The sequence below is a fragment of the Scyliorhinus canicula genome, chromosome 23 (genome assembly GCF_902713615.1).
Source record: "Scyliorhinus canicula chromosome 23, sScyCan1.1, whole genome shotgun sequence".
Lineage (NCBI taxonomy): Eukaryota > Metazoa > Chordata > Chondrichthyes > Carcharhiniformes > Scyliorhinidae > Scyliorhinus > Scyliorhinus canicula.
The window spans coordinates 11,972,379-11,998,163 of NC_052168.1; the positions used below are offsets into that span (position 1 = coordinate 11,972,379).

Here is a 25,785-nt window from a genome sequence, read left to right on the forward strand (position 1 = left end):
TTCGCTCTCCATACGTAACAAAGCCACGAGCCTGGTTTCTGAACAGGTTGTGATCCTCATTCTTGCCAACTTCTTAAAGAATTCGTTCATGGGATAGAAACGTGGAAAATAGAAGCAGGAGGAGGCCATTCAGCCCTTCGAGCTTGCTCCACCGTTGGTTATGATCATGGCTGAACCCCCCGCCCCATATCCCTTGATCCGTTTAGCTACATCAAATTCCTTTTAAATTACACAACGTTTTGGCCTCCACTACTTTCTGTGGTAGCGAATTCCACAGATTCACCTCTCTCTGGGTGAAGAAATTTGTCTTTGCCTCAGTCCTAAAGGTTTATCCCCTTATCCTCAAACTATGACCCCTAGTTCTGGACTGCATCACCATAAGGAACATTCTTTCTCAATCTACCCTGTCTAATCCTGTTCGAATTTTGGAAGTTTCGATGACATCCCCTCTCACTCCTCTAAACTCCAATAAATGTAACCAAAGAGAAAATGCTGGACTATCTCAGCAGGTCTGGCAGCATGTAGGGAGAAAAAAGAGCTAATTTTTCAAGTCCAGATGACCCTTTCATCATAGAATTTACAGTGCAGAAGGAGGCCATTCGGCCCATCGAGTCTGCACCGGCTCTTGGAAAGAGCACCCTAGCCAAGGTCAACACCTCCACCCTACCCCCATAACCCAGTAACCCCACCCAACACTAAGGGCAATTTTGGACACTAAGAGCAATTTATCATGGCCAATCCACCTAACCTGCACATCTTTGGACTGTGGGAGGGAACCGGAGCACCCGGAGGAAACCCACGCAGACACGGGGAGGATGTGCAGACTCCACACAGACAGTGACCCAAGCCGGAATCGAACCTGGGATCCTAGAGCTGTGAAGCAATTGTGCTATCCACAATGCTACCGTGCTGCCCTTAAGAACAAATTAATCTACACTCCATTGTTCTACCGTAATCCATGTACCTATCCCATATCCGCTTGAAAGTCCCTAATGTTTCCGACTCAACTACTTCCACAGGCAGTGCATTCCATGCCCCCACTACTCTCAGGGTAGAGAACCTACCTCTGACATCCCCCCCTATATCTTCCACCATTTATCTTAAATTTATTTCCCCTTGTAATGGTGTGTTCCACCCAGAGAAAAAGTCTCTGACTGTCTACTCTATCTATTCCCCTGATCATCTTATAAACCTCTATCAAGTCGCCCCTCATCCTTCTCCGTTCTAATGAGAAAAGGCCTAGCACCCTCAACCTTTCCTCGTAAGACCTACTCTCCATTCCAGGCAACATCCTGGTAAATCTCCTTTGCACCTTTTCCAAAGCTTCCACATCCTTCCGAAAATGAGGTGACCAGAACTGCATCAATGACCTTTTGTCAAAGCTCAATCAAATGATCCTCGCCGACTTAGTCTCTCCTCGTATGACAGTCCTGCCATCCCAGGAGTCAGCCTGATAAACCTTCGCTGCGCTCCCTCCATAGCAAGAACATCCTTCCTCAGATAGGGGACACCAAAACTGCACACAATACTCCAGGTGTGGCCTCACCAATGCCCACAGTTGCAGTAAAATCTCTGACCCTATACTCCAATACTATGAAGGCCCACATACCATTTACCTTCTTCACTGCCGGCTGTACCTGCGTTGCTTGCTTTCAGCGACTGATGCACGAGGACACCAAGGTCTCGCTGAGCATCCCCCTCTCCCAATTTACACCCATTCAAATAATAATCTGCCTTCCTATTTTTGTGTGTGTTGCTGGCTGGGCGAGTGTTTATTGCCCATCCCTAATTGCCCTTGAGGGGGAATTTTAAGATTCAACACATGGCAGTGGATCTGGAGTCACACGTGGGCCATTAGTGAGCCAGTTGGGTTTTTCCGACAATGGTTTCATGGTCACTGTTAGACTTTAATTCCAGATTTCTATTGAATTCAAATGTGACCATTTAAACTGGCAAGGTTTGAACTTGTGTCCCCAGGTTATTGTGCTGGATTTCTAGTACTGGGTTACTGCCTTGTGTGGAGTCTGCACCTTCTCCCCGTGTCTGAGTGAGTTTCCTCCGGATGCTCCGGTTTCCTCCCACAGTCCACGGGTGGTTTGGCCATTGCTAAATTGCCCTTGGTGTCCAAAAAGGAATATGGGGATAGGGTGGAGATGTAGGGTGCTCTTTCCAAGGGCCGGTGCAGACTCGATGGGCTGAATGGCCTCCTTCTGCACTGTAAATTCCAGGGTCCCAGGTTCGATTCCCCACTGGGTCACTGTCTGTGCGGAGTCTGCATGTTCTCCCCGTGTGTACGTGGGTTTCCTCCGGGTGCTCCGGTTTCCTCCCACAGTCCAAAGACGTGCAGGTTAGGTGGACAGGCCATGATAAATTGCCCGAAGTGACAAAAAAGGTCAGAAGGGGTTATTGGGTTACGGGGATAGGGTGGAGGTGAGGGCTTAAGTGGGTCGGTGCAGACTCGATGGGCCGAATGGCCTCCTTCTGCACTGTACGTTCTAGCACCCACCCAGGGCTCCGTGTTGAAATGTGAGCATGAAGCACAGTTTGTGGGAGGCGCCAGGGGCATTATTTCCAGGCGTAACTGATTCCGACAGCGGAAATGGGGGTGGAGGGAGCAGGTGGAGGCAAAGTAACTATTCGGTGGGGAAGTAGCGAAAGGAGCCTTTTTTTCTTAGGCAAGGAAATGGCCACTCCTTGGGCTGCCCTGTCTTTAGTAGGCCAGCCTTGAATTCTGGCCGTATTGACACCAGCACGGGCCAATGGGGCCGAATGGCCTGTTTTTGCACCGTGTAACCTGCATTGCTGAAGTTATGATTCATTTTCTCCTCTTATTTTCCAGGATGTGTTCTTGATCTGCTTTTCGTTGGTCAGTCCTGCCTCATTTGAGAACGTCCGCGCCAAGGTAAATGAACTTCTCTTTTTTTTAAAAAAAAATTGTTTTAAAATAAAATCCAGTCGCGCTCTCATTCTGCCAGCACCATCCTTTTTTTTTTAAATCCAAAAGTTGCTCGTTTGGCTCCAACTGGGAAACGGGACAACCCCGGCTTCCTGGACGTCACCGCCCGTTGCAGGGAATTTCATCCCAATCTTGCGGTGACCATTCCCCAGCTGGTTGGGATTTTGCCGCCTTTTAGTTTGGGAATGGCTGCCTCTGTTGGCCCAAACAGAAGCCGTGGCAACTTTGTGGACAGTGTTGGTCTGCTGCCGCCACGTTTTTTTGGCTCTCCATAAATCCCCGGTTCGGTTTGACCCTAATCCCTGGTGGCTTTTAGATGCGCTCACTTGTGTTATGGGGACGTGTTTTCAGAACCCCAAAATGTATCATGGAGTTCAACCAATCCCCACCTATAATATATTGTTGCTTTTGAAGCACACAGCTTGTTCTCCAGGTGTGGTATTACAATTATGGACACGTGGGTTTTTAAACACAAAACAATGTTTATTCCATGAATTCAACTTAACCTTTTAAATAAACATTGGATCACTTAACACCCCTTACTTCAAAGATAACCCCAAAAATAATACAACACTAAATAATCCCTCAAAATGTTCCTTCAAAATCTCCAAAAGACTTCACCTTTAACAACAGAAACACATCAGGTTAAAGTCATTACTATTATGAGTTTAAATCACCCAAATGATTCAGAGATAGTCTTTCCTGGCCGAGATCACAGCAGATCCAGCTCACTGCAAACACAGACACACCCAAGCTCTTTTTCTCAAAACTGAAACCAAAAAGCAGAAGTGAGCTCAGCTCAACTCACCCCACCCTCTGACATCACTTCAGTAATATGAGCTGCTCTATTTCTTAAAGGTACATTGCTTAAACATCCATTTCCTAAAGGTACTCCCACATGACACTTGGAAGTTATCCCAAACATGGAGTGCGGGATCCTAAGAACGTGAGGGGTTGGGAGGGAGGCATTTAGCCTTTCGGGCCTGCCTCTTTCTGGGGGTGGGGGGGGGGGGGGGGGGAGAGATCATATGGCCGGCATGGTGACACAGTGGGTCGCACTGTTGCTTCGGAGCGCCAGGGTCCCGGATTCGATTCCCGGTTTGGGTCACTGTCTGTGTGGAGTCTGTACGTTCTCCCCGTGTCTGCGTGGGTTTCCTCCGGGAGCTCCGGTTTCCTCCCACAAGCTCTGAAAAATGCGCTGTTCGGTAATTTGGACATTCTGAATTTTCCATCTGTGTACCCGAATAAGTGCCAGAGTGTGGCGGCGAGGAGATTTTCATAGTAACTTTAGTGCGGTGTTAATGTAAACCTACTTGTGGCAATAAAGATTATTATCTCCCTCACGCCCACATTCCTGTACGATAACCATGAAAAAATGAAAATCGCTTATTGTCACGAGTAGGCTTCAATGCCACATTCCGGCGCCTGTTCGGGGAGGCTGGTACGGGAATTGAACCGTGCTGCTGGCCTGCCTTGGTCTGCCTATTTAAAAGCCAGCGATTTAGCCCAGTGTGCTAAACCAGCCTCTAGCCTCACTACCATGCACTGTAACGTCCTTAGCACCTGAGAATCCATTCCCCTCCATCTTGAGAATTCCTGAACTGAAAATCCAGAGCTCCGGTGGGGTAGAGAATTCCAAAGATTCCTTATTGAGGCAAGAGGATTTTCCTCTGCTCAATCCAAGTAATTTGTCTCCTTTATCCTGGGACCATGACCAATCCCCCCTCCCCCTCATGATTGGGGAAACACTTTTTCACTGCATCAATCCTGTTGAGTCTGTTGGCGCTCAAAGCACGCTGCGTACGTACAAATCCTACAACAACGTGTGCAGGAGGCCATTCGGCCCATCGGGTCTGCACTGAATCTCTGAAAGAAGGACCTATCTAGGTCCCCTCCCCTGCTCTATCCCCAGAACCCCATTGCCCCACCTAACCGTTGGACACTGGGGGGGCAATTTTAACATGGCCAATCCATCTGACCTGACTGTGGGAGGAGACCCACACGGGGAGAGCGTGTAAACTCCACACAGTCACCAAGGCCTAAATCAAAGCCTGACACTGAGGCAGCAGTGCTAACCACTGTTTGGGGAAAGGTTCAACTCTATCTATCCCCCAGGCCCTGCAAATAATCCCATAAATCTTGGCAGGCACTTGTAACCATTCATAAAGGTGTATAAAATTGAGCAATCAAAATACCTGCAACATACTAAAGTTTGTTTTCAATAAGTATAATAATAAATATACAAACACCTAGGATGAATCGAGCACAACATGGGCTCAGTTATACAGCGCTCTTTCCCGCTCCAGCTATCTATGTGCATGTAATGACTAAAACAAAGCTTGAATGTTTTTTTTTTGACCTTCCATTACATCAAGCGTATGGACAATTTCTTGACTATTGCTGAAAAAAGAGACGTGTTGACGAAGTTTTTTTATCTTGCACTCATCATGACGAATGTCATGTGAGAGTACCTTTAAGAAATGGGTGTTTATATAAATATCTGTAGTGAGTACCTTTAAGAAATGGGTGTTTACTACTGCAGTGATGTCAGAGAGAGGGTGGAGCTGGGCTGTCAGCTTTTTACTTTCGTTTTAGGCTGTTGCTGCAGGGTGTGTTTTCGTTTCGTTTTCAGTGTTGGAGCTGAAGCCAGACAGAGCAGGTGTACTGTTGATCTCTCTGCCATGAACAGACTATCTCTTGAGCATTTAGTGAATTCAGAATTATAAATGTTCTCAGTAGTGAATGTAAACCTAATGTGCTTCTGTTAAGAGGTGTTTCTTTTGTCTTATGGATGTTGTTTGGGAAGTTATTAGGATTACTTAGTGTTGTATTCTTTCGGGGCTGTATTTGAATTGATGGTTGCTAAGATGTTCACTCTATGTTTTTAAAAAGGTTAACTTGAGTTCATAGAATAAACATTGTTTTGCTTTAAAAAATACTTTTCCATTTCTGCTGTACCACACCTGTGGAGTGGGCCGTGTGCTCCCCATACCACAATCAATTAAAAGTTGTGGGTCAGGTGAACTACACTTTGGGGCTCTCTAAACCCTGGCCCATAACACAAACCAGAATGGCAAATTTCAAACCAGCTCGTAACTTGGACCATTTACCGAAGCCGCAATTATTCATATCATAGAATTTACAGTGCAGAAGGAGGCCATTCGGCCCATCGAGTCTGCATCAGCTCTTGGAAGGAGCACCCTACCCAAGGTCAACACCTCCACCCTATCCCCATAACCCAGTAACCCCACCCGACACTAAGGGCAATTTATCATGGCCAGTCCACCTAACCTGTACATCTTTGTGACTGTGGGATGAAACCGGAGCACCCGGAGGAAACCCACGCACACATGGGGAGGATTTGCAGACTCAGCACAGACAGTGACCCAAGCCGGAATCGAACCTGGGACCCTGGAGCTGTGAAGCGATTGTGCTATCCACAATGCTACCATGCTTCCCTTAATATGCAAACAAAAGGAAGATGTTCAAGGCTGGCACCTTTTTTTCCCAATTAACCTGGGAGCTTGGAAACTATATTACTTCTTCACGGGCACGCCACAGCCAAGCCTAGTTGACGTGCCAACCGATGGGTCGTAATGTTTTAAAATTTGGCATTCTTGCAATTTTCTTGATGAGTGCACGGTGAAAAGCTTCGACAGCATATCTCTTTCAGCAGTATTCAAGTTCTGTACAATCAAACGACAATCCAACTACCAGTGACGATTTACCACAGTTCCAAACTCTCTACGATTCAACAACAATGTTTAGTTTAGAGATATTGAAGTTGACTGGAATGGGAAAGTTCATTCTGGTTTTGGAAGGGGTGCCATTCTGTGCCTTGGTTTTATAAGAAAGTTTTATTCTGCATTTTGTTTGTTTCACCTGCGAGAACATCTTGCCAACCCCCTAAGTGCCAAAGATAAGACCTTGAGCTCCGAAACCCAAGCCGTTTACTACTGCAACCTACGGCAAGCTGGGGAGATGTGAAGCCCGTATCGAGTTCTCCTCATATCTGCGTGTGTTTCCCCTCTGGGTGCTCCGGTATTCTCCCACAGTCCAGGTTAGGTGAGGTTACGGGGATAGGGCCGGGAAATGGGCTGAGGTGGGGTGCTCTTTCAGAGGGTCGGTGCAGGCTCGATGGGCCGAATGGCGTCCTTCTGCACCGCGTAGGGGTTCTATGGTTCGCTGACTTGTTATGTTCTTCTCACAGTGGTATCCGGAGGTGCGGCATCACTGTCCCAGTACTCCAATAATCCTCGTAGGCACCAAACTGGATTTGAGGGACGACAAAGATACCATCGAGAAACTCAAGGAAAAGAAGCTGGCGCCTATCACCTACCCACAAGGACTGGCCATGACGAAGGAGATTGGTATGTTTGTTTCTTTGGGGAAATTTACTGAACAAGAGTGGTGACGAGTTGGGCTATTCAACAAGTGCAACTTGGTGAGGTTTCAGTAGTCGCCCTATCCCCTAAAGCAGGTGTTGTCAAACTCAGGGGTGCCACCCGCGGGTGGGTCGCGGGAGGGTGTCAGGTAGCCGTCCGTCGTGGCGCTCCCCATCGCGCACATCCAGGCGCAACAGCCGCAGCACCGGCTTTTCATCATGCCGGCTGCGAGCGGCCTTCAAAATGGCCCGGATAAGATTTTAAAAAATTTGGCCGCACTGCGCATGCATGCCCGATCATCGGTGCACATGCCCAAAACTATGTGCATGCACACCGATGATTGTGCACGTGTGCGCAGTGCGGCCGCATTTTGTAAATACGGTCGCAGCCTTTTGTTTTTTTAAGTTCGGGGGCCAAAGGGACCCAAAACCATTTCCTCCATAATTTGTCAGCAACAAACAAGGTAAGAGAAAATGGTGGGCCGCGAAGGTCGGCCGGCGTGGGTCGCGAAGGTCGGCCGGCGCGGGTCGCGAAGGTCGGCCGGCGCGGGTCGCGAAGGTTGGCCGGTTGGTAAAAATGGGTCCCCGGAAAAAAAGTTTGAAAACCCCTGCTCTGTAGAATCAGAAAACTTGGGCGGGATTCTCTCGTACCCGGCGGGGCGGAGTGGTGCGAACCACTCTGGAGTCGGCCTGCCCCAAAGGTCCGGAATCCTCTGCACCTTCAGGGGCTAGGCCGGCGATGGAGTGGTTTGCGCCCTGTCGGCCGGCATGGAAGGCCTTTGGCACCGTGCCAGCCGGGGTCCCCCCCTCACCAAGGAGCCCGCCCGCGCCGCCAGGCCCCGCCGGTAAGGGGCCTAGTCTAATTTACGCCGGCGGGACTGGCAAAGAATTGGCGGGACTTCGGCCCATCGCGGGTCGGAGAATCACCGGGGGGGGGCGCTACGAGCGGCCGTCGACCGGCGCGGCACGCTTCCCGCCCCTGCCGAATCTCCGGTGCCGGAGAATTCGGCGGCCGGCGGGGACGGGATTCACGCCGCCTCCCGGCAATTCTCTGACCTGGCCGGGGGGGGGGGTCGGAGAATCCCGCCCCGTGTCTTTCTATGTATCGTCTTTTCAATGTAGTAAAATGACCCATCGAGTTTCATGTGAGTGCTTTCAAGGAAGGTGAGCGATGTCGGGATGGATGCCCCTTGAACCTCCAACACACCTACACAGCAAGCGGGGAGTCCAGTATTCCCCTGACACAGTGCTGCCCCCATCATGGAATGATGGCAACAACGCTTTACCCTATTGAATCTAAAACATCCCCAAGGTACATCGCAATTGTCAAACAAAATGCGACCTTGAGCCCCCGAGAGAGACGAGCAAAGATTTGGTGAGCGTGTCGGAGGGAAGTGGTGAGCTTTCGGGAGGAGGTTTCAGAATTTAGGGCCTCTGTCGCTGTAGAGGGCTGAAAATGGACGGTGCGCAAGAGTCCAGAACTGGAAGATCACCGAGGTCTCGCGTGTTGAAGGGCTGGAGCTGGTCGCAGCGATGGGGCAGCTCCAATCCACGGAGAGATTTGAATACCCCAAGCTTACCCTCCACACACAATGTACGTTGTCAGTACGGTTAGTTACTTCATCAGAATGAATAATTAAAAGGGGCATTTCCATTGCAGTTCCTCATTCTTCAAGTGCTGATCAGAATTGTCAGCAAAGGTAACATATATTCTCAGATCCCTCGCTGTTCATCTGATCAGAAAAGGAGGGGGAACCAATTTCGTGGTGTGTTCCCGGAATAAGATGGCGCACAATTGCAGTTCTGCCTTTTCGATGACCTTCTGGTTGACTATCCGTCTCCCTCTCGCCTCGCACTTGCAGTGCACTCGAGAGTGGATTCATTGCAAGTGTTCAAAAAGGAACTGGGCAAGTTAACCATCTCGACCGTGTCCGCCATGGCCCTGTGGTTAGTGCACTTGCGTCTGGGTTAAAAGGTCGTGGGTTCAAGTTCCACTTCAGAACTTAAGCACAGAAATCTCTGTCCGAACCCTCCGGAGCAGTATCGAAGGAGTGCTGCGCTGTCGGGGAGGGGGTGCCAGCTTTTTGGATGCAACTTTAAACTGAGGCGCTGTCTTTCCCCTCGGGCAATCCCGTGGCACTTTCAGAGAAGAATAGTGAATTCTCGCCGGAGTCCTGACCAATATATCGGGCGGCACGGCAGCACAGTGGTTAGCACTGTTGCTTCGCAGCGTCAGGGTCCCAGGTTCGATTCCCAGCTTGGGTCACTATCTGTGCGGAGTCTGTACGTTCTCCCCGTGTCTGCGTGGGTTTCCTCCGGGCACTCCGGTTTCCTCCCACAAGTCCAGAAAGACGTGTTGTTAGGTGAATTTTGAATTATCCCTGTGTACCTGTTGAAGAAATTATGCAAATATGTCGGCATTGCCTCCGTGGTCCCAGCCACTTAACAATCAGGTGCCTATCATACGTCCATTCCCCTTCCATTATAGCCCACCCTTTGCTGCTGAGGACACTGTAATGTACTAACAATGTACTGATCATAAGGAGGGAATTGTAGAAGGGACTTTAGTTGGTGGATTAGTTGCCTTAATACACTGTATTCATTTTAACCGGCTGCTTGCCTGTATTTCATGGAAATAGGCATTTGGCAAAGCATGATGGATATTTAGCCTTATTTTTAGTCACAAAGTTCTGTATGAAACAGTCAGAAGGTCATACAATGTAAACAAGCATACAGCTGCACGTTGTTTTGCTGACAGCCGACAATTATTATTTTTCTTAGGCGAGGAACTCGAGGCCTGTTATTAAACTCTAACTCCGGCCTGCTCACTTTTCTGCTAATCTAAAGAATGCCTTTTGTCCTAGATATTGCTTATTGTATCATATAAATTGCTTGCCTTACTTCTGTAAAGCGGGGACATTTAGAATGACTCTGGTCTCTCCAATCCCCCCACGAACTTCGTGTTAAATAAAGGACCTTTGGCGAAAACTTGAAGGGACTTATAATTTCTTCAACAGGCGCCGGAGTGTGGCGACAAGGGGCTTTTCACGGTAACTTCATTGCAGTGTTAATGTAAGCCTACTTGTGACAAAGATTGTTATTATTACCTTTTGGGTTGTGGGGTTGAAACCCACGCAGACACGGGGAGAATGTGCAGCAGACATGGGGAGAATGTGCAAACTCCACACGGACAGTGACCCAGGGTCGGCATTTGAACCCGGGTCCTCAGTTCTGTAGGCAGCAGTGCTAACCACTGTGCCACGTGCCGCCCTTAATTCATCGTTCTCCTCCAACAACGGCAGTACCAAGCTCGAGACCGCCTCCGTCAGTGAGTGCGGTAGTAATAATGGAGCCGTGGGTAACTTGATCCTCCCACCTCTGACATGCAGGAATGGGGAACCAATTAACGGAAGCCGAACACAGTGAGCTTTCTTTGCCAGAGCATTGCACAAGAGACAATTGCCCAACACTCGTGGATCTTTACTGGGTCGGTTTTCCCCTTGTGTTGCCAAGAAGTCCGGGTTAGCAGAAACAAAAGTAGTTGGGTTATTTAAAAGAATCTTTTTGCATGTGCACTCTGAGAGGGCGAAAAGTCATGTGGGGAGAGCGTAAACACCAATTGGATTGTTCTTCAGAGATTTGGTGCAGGCATAATGAAAGGTAAGACTTTCATGTTGAAAAACACCTTTCGCAACCTCCGGACATCCAACATAGATATTGGTCCAAAAACATGGCACCTTCTGGCCTTGCAGCCTTCCCCCAGTACTGCGCTGGGAGTGTTCAGCATGAATTTCTCCTGCCCTGGGATGCACTGTAAACCTTGAACTTTGATGCTGGCCCACAGGAGTGGAAAATAGTTAGGATTGCAAGGTAATTGGTTGCACGGTGGCGCAGTGCTGTCTCACGGCGCCGAGGTCCCAGGTTCGATCCCGGCTCTGGGTCACTGTCGGTGAGGAGTTTGCACGTTCTCCCCGTGTTTGCGTGGCTTTCGCCCCCACAACCCAAAGATGTGCAGGTGAAGTGGATTGGCCACGCTACATTGCCCCTGAATTGGAAAAAAATTAATTGGGCACTCTAAATTTATTATAAAAGGTTTGCGAGCTAATTGCTACCGGTGACGCCTTCACTCTTCAATTCTGGTTGTGCCGTCGAGATTTCTGTCTCTTCCCTGCCCCAGGTTGATTGCTTTTCAGCCGATTACACTGTGGGATTGGAAGAAAACGTGTGTCTTGTTGGCTGGTGATTGAGCCACCAGAGAGAAGCAGCAGAGGACTGTGAATTGGTACAGCCCACATCAGGCCCGTGAATTTAATTGTGACTTGAGAGTGCAAGTTATGAAGGGACAGCGGACCAGCGCATCCATGTAGTGGTCAGGAACGCCCATACTGCGTCTTTTGGGTGCACGACTTAATTTGACCACTTGCAGTCCAGCTCCTCTCTAAGCCCGACTGACTAAAATACATTTGTATCTCTATTTCTAACTTCATTCACAAAAGATAAAAGCAAATTGCTGCGGATGCTGGGATCTGAGACATAAAACAGAAAATACTGGAGAATCTCGGCTGGTCTGACAGCATCTGTGGAGAGAGAAGGGAGTGTCGGTGGCACAGTGGTTAGCACAGTTGCTTCACCACACCAGGGTCCCAGGTTCGATTCCCGGCTTGGGTCCCTGTCTGTACCGAGTTTGCAGTCTCTCCCCGTGTCTGCGTGGGTTTCCTCCGGGTGCTCCGGAGTTTCCTCCCACGGTCCAAAGACGTGCCGGTTAGGTGGATTGGCCGCGCTAAATTGGTGTCCAAAAAGGCTTGGGTGGCGTTAGGGGGATAGGGTGGAGGTGTGGGCTTGGGTAGGGTGCTCTTTCTAAGGGCCAGTGCAGACTTGATGGGCTGTTTGGCCTCCTTCTGCACTGTAAATTCCATGAGTCTGGATGACTTTGTCAAGCTGGAATTGGGGTCAGATTTATACTGTGGCGTGGAGCAGTGCAGCTGGATCGAGGGCCTGCGATAGGGGGAGATGACAAAAATACTGTGGGCAGAAAGACAAAGGGGATGTGATTAAGACTAAGAAGGGTGCGAAAGAGAGGAGTGTCAAAGGACAACGAGGAACAGAGAACGGGTGGGGGGTGGGGGGGGGGGGGGAACCAATGGTGAGGGACAAACTCCATGTTAAGTCCAGAAGTGGAGTTGACATGAGTTCAACAACTTTCTCCCCTCCACCTTCACCCCATTCTATCATTTTATTTTCATTTATTCCATGGTCTGTTTTCCCTCACCATTGTTCCCCCCCGCCCCTACCCCACTTGGGCTGTAATTTCTACATCATTCACCAGATGGTGACTCTACAACATTCAACATTGAATGGGGGGGGCCCCCTTTGGTAAAGCACTGGGGATTGTTATTGATCGAACCTCTTTTGAGAGCAGCACAATGATTAGCACTACTGTCTCTTGCCGCCAGGGGACCCGGGTTCAATTCCAGCCTCGGATGACTGTCTGTGTGGAGCTCGCACCTGCTCCCCGTGTGTGCGTGGGTTTCCTCCCGGGTGCTCCGGTTTCCTCCCACGGTCCAAAGATGTGAAAGTTACGTGGTTTGGCCACACTAAAATTGGCCCTTAGTGTCCAAGAGGTTAGGTGGGGGTGCTGTTTCACAGGCAGACTCGATGGGCTGAATGGCCTCCTTCTGCCCATTCTAAGAGAATAGTGGGGAATTTTGTTTGGTTGGGGGTGGACTGTTACTGGCCAGCTGACTTAATGACGGGAGCTTTATGCTCCTATGTCCTCATTCAGTACAGGAAGTTGACGTGCTTAAATTGTGTTGTAATCCTGTGTTTGGATCCAGCCAATGTCTCCCCCTGCTTCCGGTTACGCAGTTTATGGATTTAACCACAACACCATTTCCTTCGCTGTTCACTCTGCAGCACCAGCATGCAGAACGATCGCTGTAGTGCAGACACTGGCCACTAGGCCTGTCCAGTACCCACCTTTTCCCTCCAAAGGAAGTAACATCAAACCTGTTTAGAGCCCTGGCTCAGTCTTTGCGGGAGTGTCGTGTCCAGTTCTGGGCAACAGGCTTTGGGAAGGGTGTGATGTGCGAGGCAGGTTTTTTTTTAATGCAGAGGGTGGTGAGTGTCTGGAATGTGTTGCCAGGGGAGGTTGTGGAAGCAGATACACTAATGGCGTTCAAAAGGCATCTTGACAAAGACATGGATAGGATGGGTATGGAAGGATATGGCACAAGGAATTGTTGAGGGCTTTGGCCAAGGTTGGCATCATGACTGGTACAGGCTTGGAGGGCCGAAGGGCCTGTTCCTGTGCTGTATTGTTCTTTGAAGGCACTGGTAGGAGTGCAGAAAAGCTTCACAAAATGGTCCCGGGGGATCACAAACTCACGCTGTGCAGAAGAGGCCCTGCAGCCCGTTGAATCTGCACTGACACATGTCAGCACCAGGCCCGTTGCCTTGAATGTTATTATGTTGGGCCAAGTGCTTGTCATAATATCCACTCATGTATATAATGAGATGCAGACAGGCAGTGATTGACACATAGGGTGACCAGTAAGCATACAACACAGTGCAGCCAATCACCAGACAGGACACTACCACTATAAAGCCAGAGGCCACTAGGTTTCCCGCTCTCTCTGGACCCAGCTACTGAGACAGTCAGAGTCCACGAGCTAGCCAGTGCAAACACCATGCGGTAGCTAGTAAGTCTGGTCAGGCTACCTCTCTCGGGACCCAGCTACTGAGACAGTCAGTCCACGAACTAGTGCAAACACCATGCGGTAGCTAGTAAGTCTGGTCAGGCTGCTACAAGGTCACCAGTCAGATCCGTATAGTGTCGACCCACAGCTGAATATGTATAGCAGTTCTATAGTTGAATAAAACCGTGTTGGATCTTCTCCAGTGTTAGACGTCTGTTTCTAGCTTCCCTGCATCGAGTGCAGTCCACATCGAACCAATGTGCCTCGCACGTCAGTGCTCATCCAGGTAAACTTGAAAGGATGTGAGGCAGCCCACCTCTACCACTGGCCCAGGCAGAGCATTCCAGACCGTCGCCACCCCCTCTGGGTAAAAAAGGTTTTCTCTAATTTCTCTTCCCATCCCAAACCCCCTACCCCCATGTGTCCCCTCGTGACTGACCTTCAACTAAGGGGAACAGCTGCTCCCTATCCATATCTCGGTGTCCATGTACATAGATCCCTGAAAGTTGCCACCCAGGTTGAGAGGGTTGTTAAGAAGGCGTACGGTGTGTTAGCTTTTATTGGTAGAGGAATTGAGTTTCGGAGCCACAAGGTCATGCTGCAGCTGGACAAAACTCTGGTGCGGCCGCATTTGGAGTATTGCGTGCAGTTCTGGTCGCCGCATTATAGGAAGGATGTGGAAGCATTGGAAAGGGTGCAGAGGAGATTTACCAGGATGTTGCCTGATATGGAGGGAAGATCTTATGAGGAAAGGCTGAGGGACTTGAGGCTGTTTTCGTTAGAGAGAAGAAGGTTAAGAGGTGACTTAATTGAGGCATACAAGATGATCCGAGGATTAGATACGGTGGACAGTGAGAGCCTTTTTACTCGGATGGTGATGGCTAGCACGTGGGGACATAGCTTTAAATTGAGGGGAGATAGATATAGGACAGATGTCAGAGGTAGGTTCTTTACTCAGAGAGTAGTAAGGGCGTGGAATGCCCTGCCTGCAACAGTAGTGGACTCGCCAACACTAAATGCATTCAAATGGTCATTGGATAGGCATATGGACGATAAGGGAATAGTGTAGATGGGCTTTAGAGGGGTTTCACAGGTCGGCGCAACATCGAGGGCCGAAGGGCCTGTACTGCGCTGTTATGTTCTATGTCCATGCCCCTCATAATTTTGTACACCATGATCAGCTCGCCCCTCTGTCTTCTCTGTTCCAACGAAAACAACCAAAGCCTACCCAAACTTTTTTCATAAGGAACTTCAGTTGTGTTGATTATTTGGAGAATTTGTGACTGTTTTCCTTGGGAGGTGAGATCAGGGCGGGGACTTTGACTGAGGTGCAAGAGTCCTTCCTGCCTAGTTCCCTTATTCCCATTTCCTACTAAAATATTTTCTTTGCTCTGTGGACCCGTATTCAGAATGTGCCTTTTACAGAGAGGACCCTATAGGTGGAGCAGCTGGCTAGTCGGGATGTTACACTCCAGGATTGGTATTTTGAAGAGGAGAAAACAGACTCGTTGGCGCCAAGTGAATCTTGGGAGCCGATTGTGGAGGAAATTGGCTAACTGGTAACATATGGGTTGCCCAGGGACAGTGTTCTGCCTGACGAGAGTCAGTGATTGGTTCCTGCGCAATGCTTTTTTGAGAGAACTTGGCAGAAGGGTTTAGACGTTAAAAGTGAAGGTCTGTCTCTCTGTCTGTCTCTCTGTCTGTCTCTCTGTCTGTCTCTCTGTCTGTCTCTCTGTCTGTCTCTCTGTCTGTCTCTCTGTCTGTCTCTCTGTCTGTCTCTCTGTCTGTCTCTCTGTCTGTCTCTCTGTCTGTCTCTCTGTCTGTCTCTCTGTCTGTCTCGCTCTCTCTCTCTAACCCCCCCAGTATCTTTACTATAAATTTGAAATTATTTTGAATTACGGGGCAGACAACCTTGCCAGAGAAAACAATCCAGCTGAGAAGGAACAAGTACCAAAACAAAGGCTGGAACTCCAGAAAGACATTGAAGATCCTTTTATTGATACTTCCATTACCCCGCAGACACCCTTTTACGTTTTTGTCAGTTTAATTATTTTTGTATTAAACAATAATAGGTTACTTGTGTTCACGTTTTTCAAACCTGTTGAGACTGTGGTTTATAGAACATAGAACAGTACAGCACAGAACAGGCCCTTCGGCCCTCAATGTTGTGCCGAACAATGATCACCCTACTCAAACCCACGTATCCACCCTATACCCGTAACCCAACAACCCCCTTTTACTTTTTAGGACACTACGGGCAATTTAGCATGGCCAATCCACCTAACCTGCACATCTTTGGACTGTGGGAGGAAACCGGAGCACCCGGAGGAAACCCACGCACACACGGGGAGGACGTGCAAACTCCGCACAGACAGTGACCCAGCCGGGAATCGAACCTGGGACCCTGGAGCTGTGAAGCATTTATGCTAACCACCATGCTACCGTGTTGCCCCCTTACTGGGGCTAGTCCAAGGTCCTCGGGTATTTCCGAATAAAATATAAATTTTGCAGGACAAGTGGGGGATGGCATTAACCCCGCACCAGCCCAGGGGGTCGTGATGCCCGTTATTTTTATTTCCATTTTCCAAGGACTAGTCAGGATCTGAAGAAGGCCAAATGGTCTTTTCTCATGCAGTCCTTTTTTAAAAAAAACTTTTGCTTGTTCCTGATGAATCTGGATGCTTTCTGACTCTCTATTGCTTGAACCGTGTTGGCCCCGAGCCCGCTCCCTGCTCTTTTGGGTGCAGCCAGGGTTAGATCACCACCTGGTGGCTGGAGTTGAACATGACTACACGGCCTGCGATTCTGGTGGTAGCATTAGCTGACTGAAGTTAGTGCGGAGGGTTGGCAGCCTTCGCCATAGTTGAAGTGTTGGCTAGTGTAGACTTGAGAGATGAACAGTCACTTCCAACACTGATGAAGGTTCAACTCAATTTTATTAACTACTTCTAACTAACTAACACACGATGACTGTGGGTCTAAGTGATGCTAACTTGAACTAGAGACCTAAGCCTTGTCCGAACCAGTTGATTCTCTCAGCACGTGTTGTGAGTCTGTGCTGGGCTGGATGAGTTCTTGTTACACTCAGAGGCAGCACCCAGAATGAGCGGGAACCGTGGTGCCCTCTGCCTTTATAGTGTGTGTATTCTAACTGGTGATTGGCTGCGGTGTTTGTACATGTTGATTGGTCCCTGTGTGTGTCCATCAGTGTGTGTCTGCACCATGATACACTGGTGTATATTATGACAGTTGAGGCGAATTCTGATGTTTACGACTGAAAGAATATTCGTTAAGAGGTCTGTGGTGACTATTGTATATTATTAATCTCAGATCTGAGCTGAGATAGCACCACTTTCCATTTGTGTAACCGATTTTGTGCAGTGTTTCAAAATATCCATTCCAGGCTCCTAGCTCTTCCCATAGTTTAAAAAAAAAAAAATATTTCCCTGAAACTTCACCCAAACTTAATAAATCCTGCACAGCGAGCATAGATCGGCGACCAGACTTTTTATAATCAAACACAGAACAATTGAACACTACCTGGTGGTTAACTCTGCTGCCTCGCAGCGCCAGGGACCCAGGTTTGATTCCGACTTCGGCTGACTGTCTGTGGAGTTTATGCGTTCTCTCCGTGTCTGCGTGGGTTTGCTCCCACTGTCCAAAAGATGTGAAGGTGAGGCGGGGCTATGGGGGACAGGGCGACGCAGTGGGTCGAGGTGGGGGTGCTGTTTCTGAGGGCCGGCCTAGGCTCGATGGCCGCCTCCTGCATGTAGGGATTCTATGAAATAAAGAAGCCACAGTGACTCCACCTTCAGGCCGTAGGGTTAGGGGAGGGGAGAAGTGGACTTTGGATAAAACTGAAACAAGAGCAGGGTGTTGCCAAAACCAAGTGGCAGCCCCGCTTGATTGGCACCCCTTCCTCAAACATTCACTTCCTCCACCCCTGACGCACAGTGGCAACAGTGCATACCTCCTACAAGATGCACTGCTGAAACTTGCCAAGGCTCCTTCCCAACCCGCGACCTAACCATCCAGAGGCACCAGAGCAGCGGAAACATGGGAACACCACCATGTGCAAGTTCCCCTCACAAGCCGCACACCATCCTGACTTGGAAATATATCGGCCGTTCCTTCACTGTCGCTGGGTCAAAATCCTGGAACTCCCTCCCTAACAGCACAGTGGGTGCACCTACACCACAGGGACTGCAGCGGTTCAGGATGGCTGCTCACCACCACCTTGAGGGCAATTGGGGAAGGTCAATGACTGTCGGTGGCACCCAAGTCTCAAAATAAATGTTTTTTTTTTAAAAAAAACATTGAAGCCCTAACTTTGCAAACTTTTCTACTTTAGTTAGCATGGACTAGACCAACACAATTTGAACTGAAGTGCCTGCCTGTTCTACTTGAGACCTACAAGACTTGACATTGAAATGGTGTCTATCCATCGTACATCACAAAGCTGTCACATAGAATTTATACAGTAAGAAGTCCTACAACACCAGGTTAAAGTCCAACAGGTTTGTTTTGAATCACTAGCTTTCGGAGCACTTCTCCTTCCTCAGGTTAATTCATGGATTCAACTGAGGAAGGAGCAGTGCTCCGAAAGCTAGTGATTCGAAACAAACCTGTTGGACTTTAACCTGGTGTTGTAAGACTTCTTACTGTGCTCACCCCAGTCCAGCGCCGGCATCTCCGAATCATAGAATTACAGTGCAGAAGGAGGCCATTCGGCCCATCGAGTCGTAGTGTAGCTCACCCAGTGTCGTTCCCAGAAGGTTTTGTTTGAGACTTTCTGTGCTGGGGGTTGAAGCCGAGAAATTCTCGTCTTGGCTTTCAAATCCATCGCTCCTCTTTTATCCCTGCACCCTCTTTTTGCGACCCTCTGTTTCCTGTATTCCTCCGATTCCAGCTTTCATGGCCGCGCTATTGGTGGCCGCGTCTTCCGCTGCCTGTAGGTCCCAAACTTCAAAATTCCCGACCTCCACCTTTTTAACGGAGCTCCTCCTAGCCTACCTCTCCGACCGAGCTTTACTTGCTGCCCCTAAAATAATCAGAAATGGAAACAAAGTACTGGGAAAACTCAGCAGGGCTGGCAACATGTGTGGAGGGAGAAACCAGAGGAGTCGATGGTTCCAGTCTGTATACGAGTGTCCCTCGGAGCAGCTCTGTGGAAGGGTCATACGGACTTGAAGGGTTAACTGTTTCTCTCTCTGCAGGTTCTGCCATGCCGGCTGAGATTTTGCAGCACTTTGTGTTTTTATTGAATCATAAAACCTCTACAGTGCAGAAGGAGGCCCATCAAATCTACGCTGACCCTCTGAAAGAGCACCTACCTAGTTCCACTCCCCCCACCCTATCCCTGTAGCCCCCAACTTACCTGCACATCATTGGACCATGGGAGGGAAGCGGAGGAAACCCACGCAGACATGGGGAGAACGTGCAGACTCCGCACAGTCACCCGAGGCTGGAATTGAATCCGAGTCCTTCTAGTATAATATGTGGCATAAATATCAAATATTGTTTGGCACACTTCCTGTTGGGATGTCTTGCTGTATTGAGGGTGCTATTTGGTGGTGGTGGTTGTTTGACCCTCTTTCTCTCTCTCTCTTCCCCCCCCCCTTTCACCCAGAGATTCGCTACAGTTCCGGGCACTGGGTGGGTATTGTTACATTCCCATTGGAAGAGAATGGGCTCTGGATCATTCACTGGCATTTAGCCAAGTTGTGAGGGCCACGAAGAATCCAGCACGAGTTTTCAGGATACAAAGAAATAACATTTATTTACAATAACATATATACACAACAGCAGCAGCAGCGTCCCTTGCTGCTCACTCCTCTCTCTCTCTCTCTCTGCTGGTTCCAAACTGGCCAGCTCTATTTATGCAGGGAGTCTGTTAATGATTTATCTGTCTCTCCCCCCCCCCCCCCCCCCCCTCATTGGGGAAGCTCATACTCCCATAGGATTGTGGGATTGTCCCCAGCCAATGGTAAGCAGGCAGGTTATAACGCAAGCGAAGGAGGGAAAAACTGGGAAAATGCAATGGCTGCTTCACAGATTGACCCGAATGGTTACAGCAGAGAAATTGGGGCCATCCTGTCTGTCTGAACATTGCCCTTCTCCTCTTAAACCTACACATTCTTCCTTTTCAAATAATGGTGCTTGAAAATCTCGATTGTACCTGCCAACAGCGCACTCGGGCAGTGTTGCCCGGATCCTAACCACTCGCTGAGTGAAAAGGCATCTCCTCCTGTCTCCATTGCTTCTTTACCAATCACTTTGAATTGATGCCCCTCGTTCTCTAGGCTCCCACCAGTAGGAACAGTTTCTCCCCATCTTCTTCTCTGTCCGGACCCAATCATGATTTTGGAACACCCCTATCAAACCTTGATTAAACCTTCCTTTTGTCGAGGTGTCTGCTGATGTTTCTCTCTCTCTCTCTCTCTCTCTCCACATTTTGTTTGAAAAAGGGTCCATGAGGTACCTTGAGTGCTCTGCGCTCACGCAGCGAGGTCTGAAGACTGTGTTTGACGAGGCCATCCGTGCGGTGCTGTGCCCAGCTCCCGAAGAAAGGAAGAAGAAGAAGTGTATGCTGCTGTAAAAGGTATTTGTCGTATCGTCAGCGCCGGCCCTAGGGTTGCTGGCGCCCTGGGCAAGCTGAACTTTGGCGCCCTTGGGGGGGGGGGGGGGGCGGACCGCGGGGGGAGCGGACCCGAGCGAGGGAGGGGGGGGGCGGACCGAGGGGGGGGGCCGCCCTGAGGGAGGTCGGCCACCCTGAGGGAGGTCGGCCACCGTGCATGCGCTGGTTGGCACCTGCCCAACCCCCATGTTGTGGGGGGAGAGAATGTCCATCTCAAAGTGCCTTCTAGCCAGTGAAGTGTTTTAAGTATAGTCACTGTTGTCATGTAGGAAATATGGCAGCCAGTTTGCACACAGCAAGATCCCACGGAGCAGGATAATGATCGGAAAACGGATGTCAACTGAGGGAATAAATATTGGCCAGTATGCCGAGGCGATAGCTCCCCTGCTCCTCGGGGTGGCACAGTTGTTAGCACTGCTGCCTCACGGCGCCGAGGTCCCAGGTTCGATCCCGGCTCTGGGTCACTGTCCGTGTGGAGTTTGCACATTCTCCCCGTGGGTTTCGCCCCCACAACCCAAAAAGATGTGCAGGGTGGGTGGATTGGCCATGCTAAATTGCTCCTTAATTGGGGGAAAAAATGAATTGGGTACTCTAAATTAAAAGAAAACCTCCCCTGCTCCTCAATGGGATGGTGACCGTGCAATCTTTCGCGCCCACCCGAGGGAGAGGGGGATCTGCAGATGGGGCCCACGGCCATCCGAGAGGAGGGGGGCAGATGGGGCCCACGCCCATCCGAGAGGAGGGGGGCAGATGGGGCCCACGCTCATCCGAAAGGAGGGGGGCAGATGGGGCCTCAGTTTAAGGTTGCAACTCCGACGGTGCTGCACACGCTCAGTACTGCACTGGAATGTCTTGCTGTTTGCAAATTGGATGCCATGTCCCCTCGGTTAAAAAGGTGGCTGCATATTAGAAAGCTGCCAAAAGAGCCCTCCAAGGGAAGCACGGTGGCGCAGTGGGTTAGCACTGCTGCCTATGGCGCTGAGGACCCGGGTTCGAATCCCGGCCCTGGGTCACTGTCCGTGAGGAGTTTGCACATTCTGCCCGTGTCTGCGTGGGTTTCACCCCCACAACCCAAAGATGTGCAGGGTAGGTAGATTGGCCACGCTAAATTGCCCGTTAATTGGAAAAAATAATTGGGTACTCTAAATTTAAAAAAAAGTGCCCTACAAAGGCAAACCTTTTCTTTCAGTTTAAAATTGCCCGTGTCTCAATTTGCAGCAAGGTCCCAATCCTCCTGCTGACCTACACTTGCTCCCGGTCAAGAAATGCTTTTGATTTTTAAAAATTCTCGTCCTTGATTTTGAAAAACAAAAACAACTTCGATGCTCGTGTCTCGCCCAGACTCGAAAGGTGAGAGTAAACTCCTGCAGAGCTGTGACTGACACGGTTGGCGATGATGCCTTTTGAGCTTCCTGACACTCACGCCCACGCGATCACCTGCCCACAGGGCCGGGTTAAAAGGAACCTTCCGGTTGCTATGACTGGCAGGCACCCTCCTGCAGTGACTGAGCCTGTGGTGAGCGGTGGGTGGGTTCACGGGCGAGGGGGGAATGACCGACTGGGTTTGAGGTACGATTTCAGGCCGTGGTGGCTATCCTGTGTGAGCCCAGCACCTCCTCCGTCCTAACTTGTCCGTTTCTCTCTCTCTCTCTGTCTTTTAGCTGCAAAGTGGCCTTATCTTCCAGATTCAGCTACAGGAATGTACCAAAAGGATTTAGTTGGAGTCCAGTGTACTGGATTAATGATGCAATTTTTGTAAGATATTTTGGGGATGTAACATTACGGTTTTAATTCCATTTAAAAAAAAAAGAAATACAATTATTTTTTTGCTGTCTTTTGTTTTTGTAAATTGTGGGTCCATACCAAAAAAAAAGCTGCTTTTCCTTGTTTGCTTCAGTTTGAAAGTATTCGAGTCCATGTCCAGCATGTTGGAAGGTGCCAGCCCCTCTGTTGTTTGGCATTGCTTTGATAGACTCTCGAAATATCTGTGGCCGGTGGGGGAAGGATATATATTTTTTTCTTTCTGGCTCCTCGTGCACTTTTGCTGAGTCAGTGTCTTCCCAGTAATCTTCTCGAGGGAACTGGGGAGAGGCTGCCACTGTTGCTCACAGAACTGGATTTTCCTTTTGAGTTGCAGAGCTCTTGCCTTCAAAGCAGTCTCCAGTCCTTTTATTAAAACAAGCAGTTTTGACCAATAAGGAAGTAACATTTTCTCTTTTTCTTTCTCTCGCTCTCTTTTTCGCTCTCTCTCGCTCTCTTTTTCGCTCTTGCTCGCTCTCTTTTTCGCTCTTGCTCGCTCTCTTTTTCGCGCTCTTTTTTGCTCTCGCTCTTTTTCGCTCTCGCTCTTTTTCGCTCTCGCTATCTCTCTCTCTCGCTATCTCTCTCTCGCTATCTCTCTCTCGCTATCTCTCTCTCTCTCGCTATCTCTCTCTCTCGCTATCTCTCTCTCGCTATCTCTCTCTCTCGCTATCTCTCTCTCTCGCTATCTCTCTCTCTCGCTATCTCTCTCTCTCGCTATCTCTCTCTCTCGCTATCTCTCTCTCTCGCTATCTCTCTCTCTCTCGCTATCTCTCTCTCTCTCTCGCTATCTCTCTCTCTCTCTCTCGCTATCTCTCTCTCTCTCTCGCTATCTCTCTCTCTCTCTCTCGCTATCTCTCTCTCTCTCGCTATCTCTCTCTCTCTCGCTGTCTCTCTCGCTGTCTCTCTCTCTCTCGCTCTCTCTCTCTCTCTCTCTCTCGCTGTCTCTCGCTCTCTCTCTCGCTCTCTCTCTCGTTCTCTCGCTCTCGCTCTCTCTCGCTCTCTCGCTCTCTCTCTCTCGCTCTCTCTCTCTCGCTGTCTCTCTCTCTCTCGCTGTCTCTCTCTCTCTCTCTCTCTCTCTCGCTGTCTCTCTCTCTCTCGCTGTCTCTCGCTCTCTCTCTCTCGCTCTCTCTCTCTCGCTCTCTCTCTCTCGCTCTCTCTCTCTCGCTCTCTCTCTCTCGCTCTCTCTCTCTCGCTCTCTCTCGCTCTCTCTCGCTATCTCTCTCTCTCTCTCTCGCTATCTCTCTCTCTCTCTCTCGCTATCTCTCTCTCTCTCTCTCAGAAATTTGGTGCACAAAGGAATAATGTTGGGCGTAAGGAAAGTGATCTGATCCAATTCAACTGAATATCTGCATCAAGCACTCCCGAGCGAGCCGTAGTGTAGTTAAATGCAGAGCTCCGACACACCAGTCTGAAGTATTTAAATAGTGTTTTTAAGGATTTCCGAGGGGAATTTGGGTGAAAATTACCCCCAAGCTATTACAGCTATAGAACCAAAAATAACCCGCCCCCCCCCCCACCTTTTGCTATGAGTAAAATCCTGCGCCACGCTCATTGAGTGCGGATGCTTATTGCCCGCCAGTTGCTCAGTAGTGCTGTCTATGTAGATGGGCCATTAGCTCTCCTCCCACGTGGAGTACTCCTGTTTTGTTTTTGGGGGTGGTGGGTGGGGATCTGGAGTGGGCTTGCTGGAGAGCAGGCAAGCTTCGCACTGCTGCTGTACAACCTTTGGGCGCAGATCGTGCGTCACCGAGAGCTTGGCTAAAGGTTTTGACCCGTGGGGGCATTAGAATTGGGGTTGAGCATTTTGCTTTCTGCACTGGGACCGTGTAATGAAAATGGCGGCTTTCTGCCCAGTTCCCTTAGTGAATTTCGCCAGTGTTTGGGGAGGGGGGGAGGTGTGCATCCTTGAAATAAGTCCAAAAAAAACCGCGTTTATTTTAAACTGTGGCAGGTTAGAAGCCAGTCAAGGGCTAGTTTGTGCCATGCCTCATTCTTGCCAGCGCCAAGAGGGCTGTCGCCCACAGCGGGCATGGACTTGCCCATCATAGAAAAGTCGTGGTCCCGTTTCACGGCGTCGGCGGCAACGGCAATTTTAATTTCCGCTTCCGAAGACCCCCACCCAGGGTCCGACCCCCCTCCCCAACTGCACGAGAGAGGGCTTGCGTCTCCCCTCCCTTGGCCTTGCCCCGTCTCCCACCCAGCCTTGGCGCGGCCAACCATTGGCAATCTTTACTCCAGGGATTCGTTCTCTCCCCTGGGGCTGTTCTAATCCCCAGCTGGACTTGGACTTTGCCTGGGGGACTATACTGGGCTATTCAAATGAGATTGCGGAATGGTAGGAATTCTCCGCCCCTGACTACGGCTGCGGTTAAAATTGACCCTTCATTTATCCCAATCAACTAGTTAGCTTCCCTCATCCGACCTTGGGTGGCTGTCTTGTGTGGAGTTTGCACGTTGTTTCCTCCGGGTGCTCCGGTTTCCTCCCACAGTCCAAAAGATGTGCAGTTTAGGTGGATTGGACACGCTAAATTGCCCCTTAAATGTCCAAAGGTTGGGTGCGGTTACAGGAACAGGATGGGGGCATGTGCCTAGGTTAGGAGGGTCGGTGCAGACTCGATGGGCCTCCTTCTGCACTGCAGGGATTCTGATGACGCAGTTTGCTTGATGAAATGGAATGAAAATCGCTTATTGTCACGGGTAGGCTTCAGTGAAGTTACTGTGAAAAGCCCCTAGTCGCCACATTCCGGCGCCTGTTCGGGGAGGCCGGTACGGGGATCGAACCGTGCTGCTGGCCTGCCTTGGTCTGCTTTCAAAGCCAGCGATTTAGCCCAGTGTGCTGTCTCAGTAGGATTGCCGTCGGATTGTCAGTCTAGGTTTGTAACCCTCTCTGGTTTATTAGCTTTAATTGCTTCATGTACAATCTCTGGCTTTAAGTCCAGCGGCCATCTTGCTTGACTGCAGTTTTTTAAAATACAATCTGCAAATATATTAAAGTACAAAGTCACTCTGCTTTTGTGGTTTGCGACTTGTGTAAGAGCCCGTGGGCTCCACAAGTGGTGGGAATTGAAAAATTTGCTATAAACTTGTCGATGCTTTTCTAAGAAAATAAAGCCTACCCTCTGAGAACATGATCTCGTTGCCTTTTTATTTTTGCTTCGTATCGCCACGGTTGACGGGCCATTCAATGACTCTCGGGGCGAATGGTTGTGAATCCCGTGGCAGGGGTTCAGTGCGTTGGGCGGTGGTCTGACTTGGTACGGCCATGGTCACAATTTGAGCTGTTTCTCGTGTTCCACTTTTGGAGCGAGTTGGC

General features: G+C 49.6%; 1 protein-coding gene across 1 annotated transcript in view; it reads left to right on the forward strand.

The window, feature by feature from the left end:
• The window catches only part of LOC119956345 (ras-related C3 botulinum toxin substrate 1-like), a 65,872-nt gene extending 43,382 nt beyond the window's left edge, over window positions 1-22,490 (forward strand). The window contains exons 4-7 of the mRNA XM_038783496.1: window positions 2,840-2,902; window positions 7,167-7,326; window positions 20,503-20,636; window positions 22,334-22,490. Coding sequence (XP_038639424.1) covers window positions 2,840-2,902; window positions 7,167-7,326; window positions 20,503-20,633 — 354 coding nt within the window. The 3' untranslated portion in view covers window positions 20,634-20,636; window positions 22,334-22,490. The remainder of the gene's footprint in view (window positions 1-2,839; window positions 2,903-7,166; window positions 7,327-20,502; window positions 20,637-22,333) is intronic.
• Window positions 22,491-25,785: the final 3,295 nt, after the last annotated feature.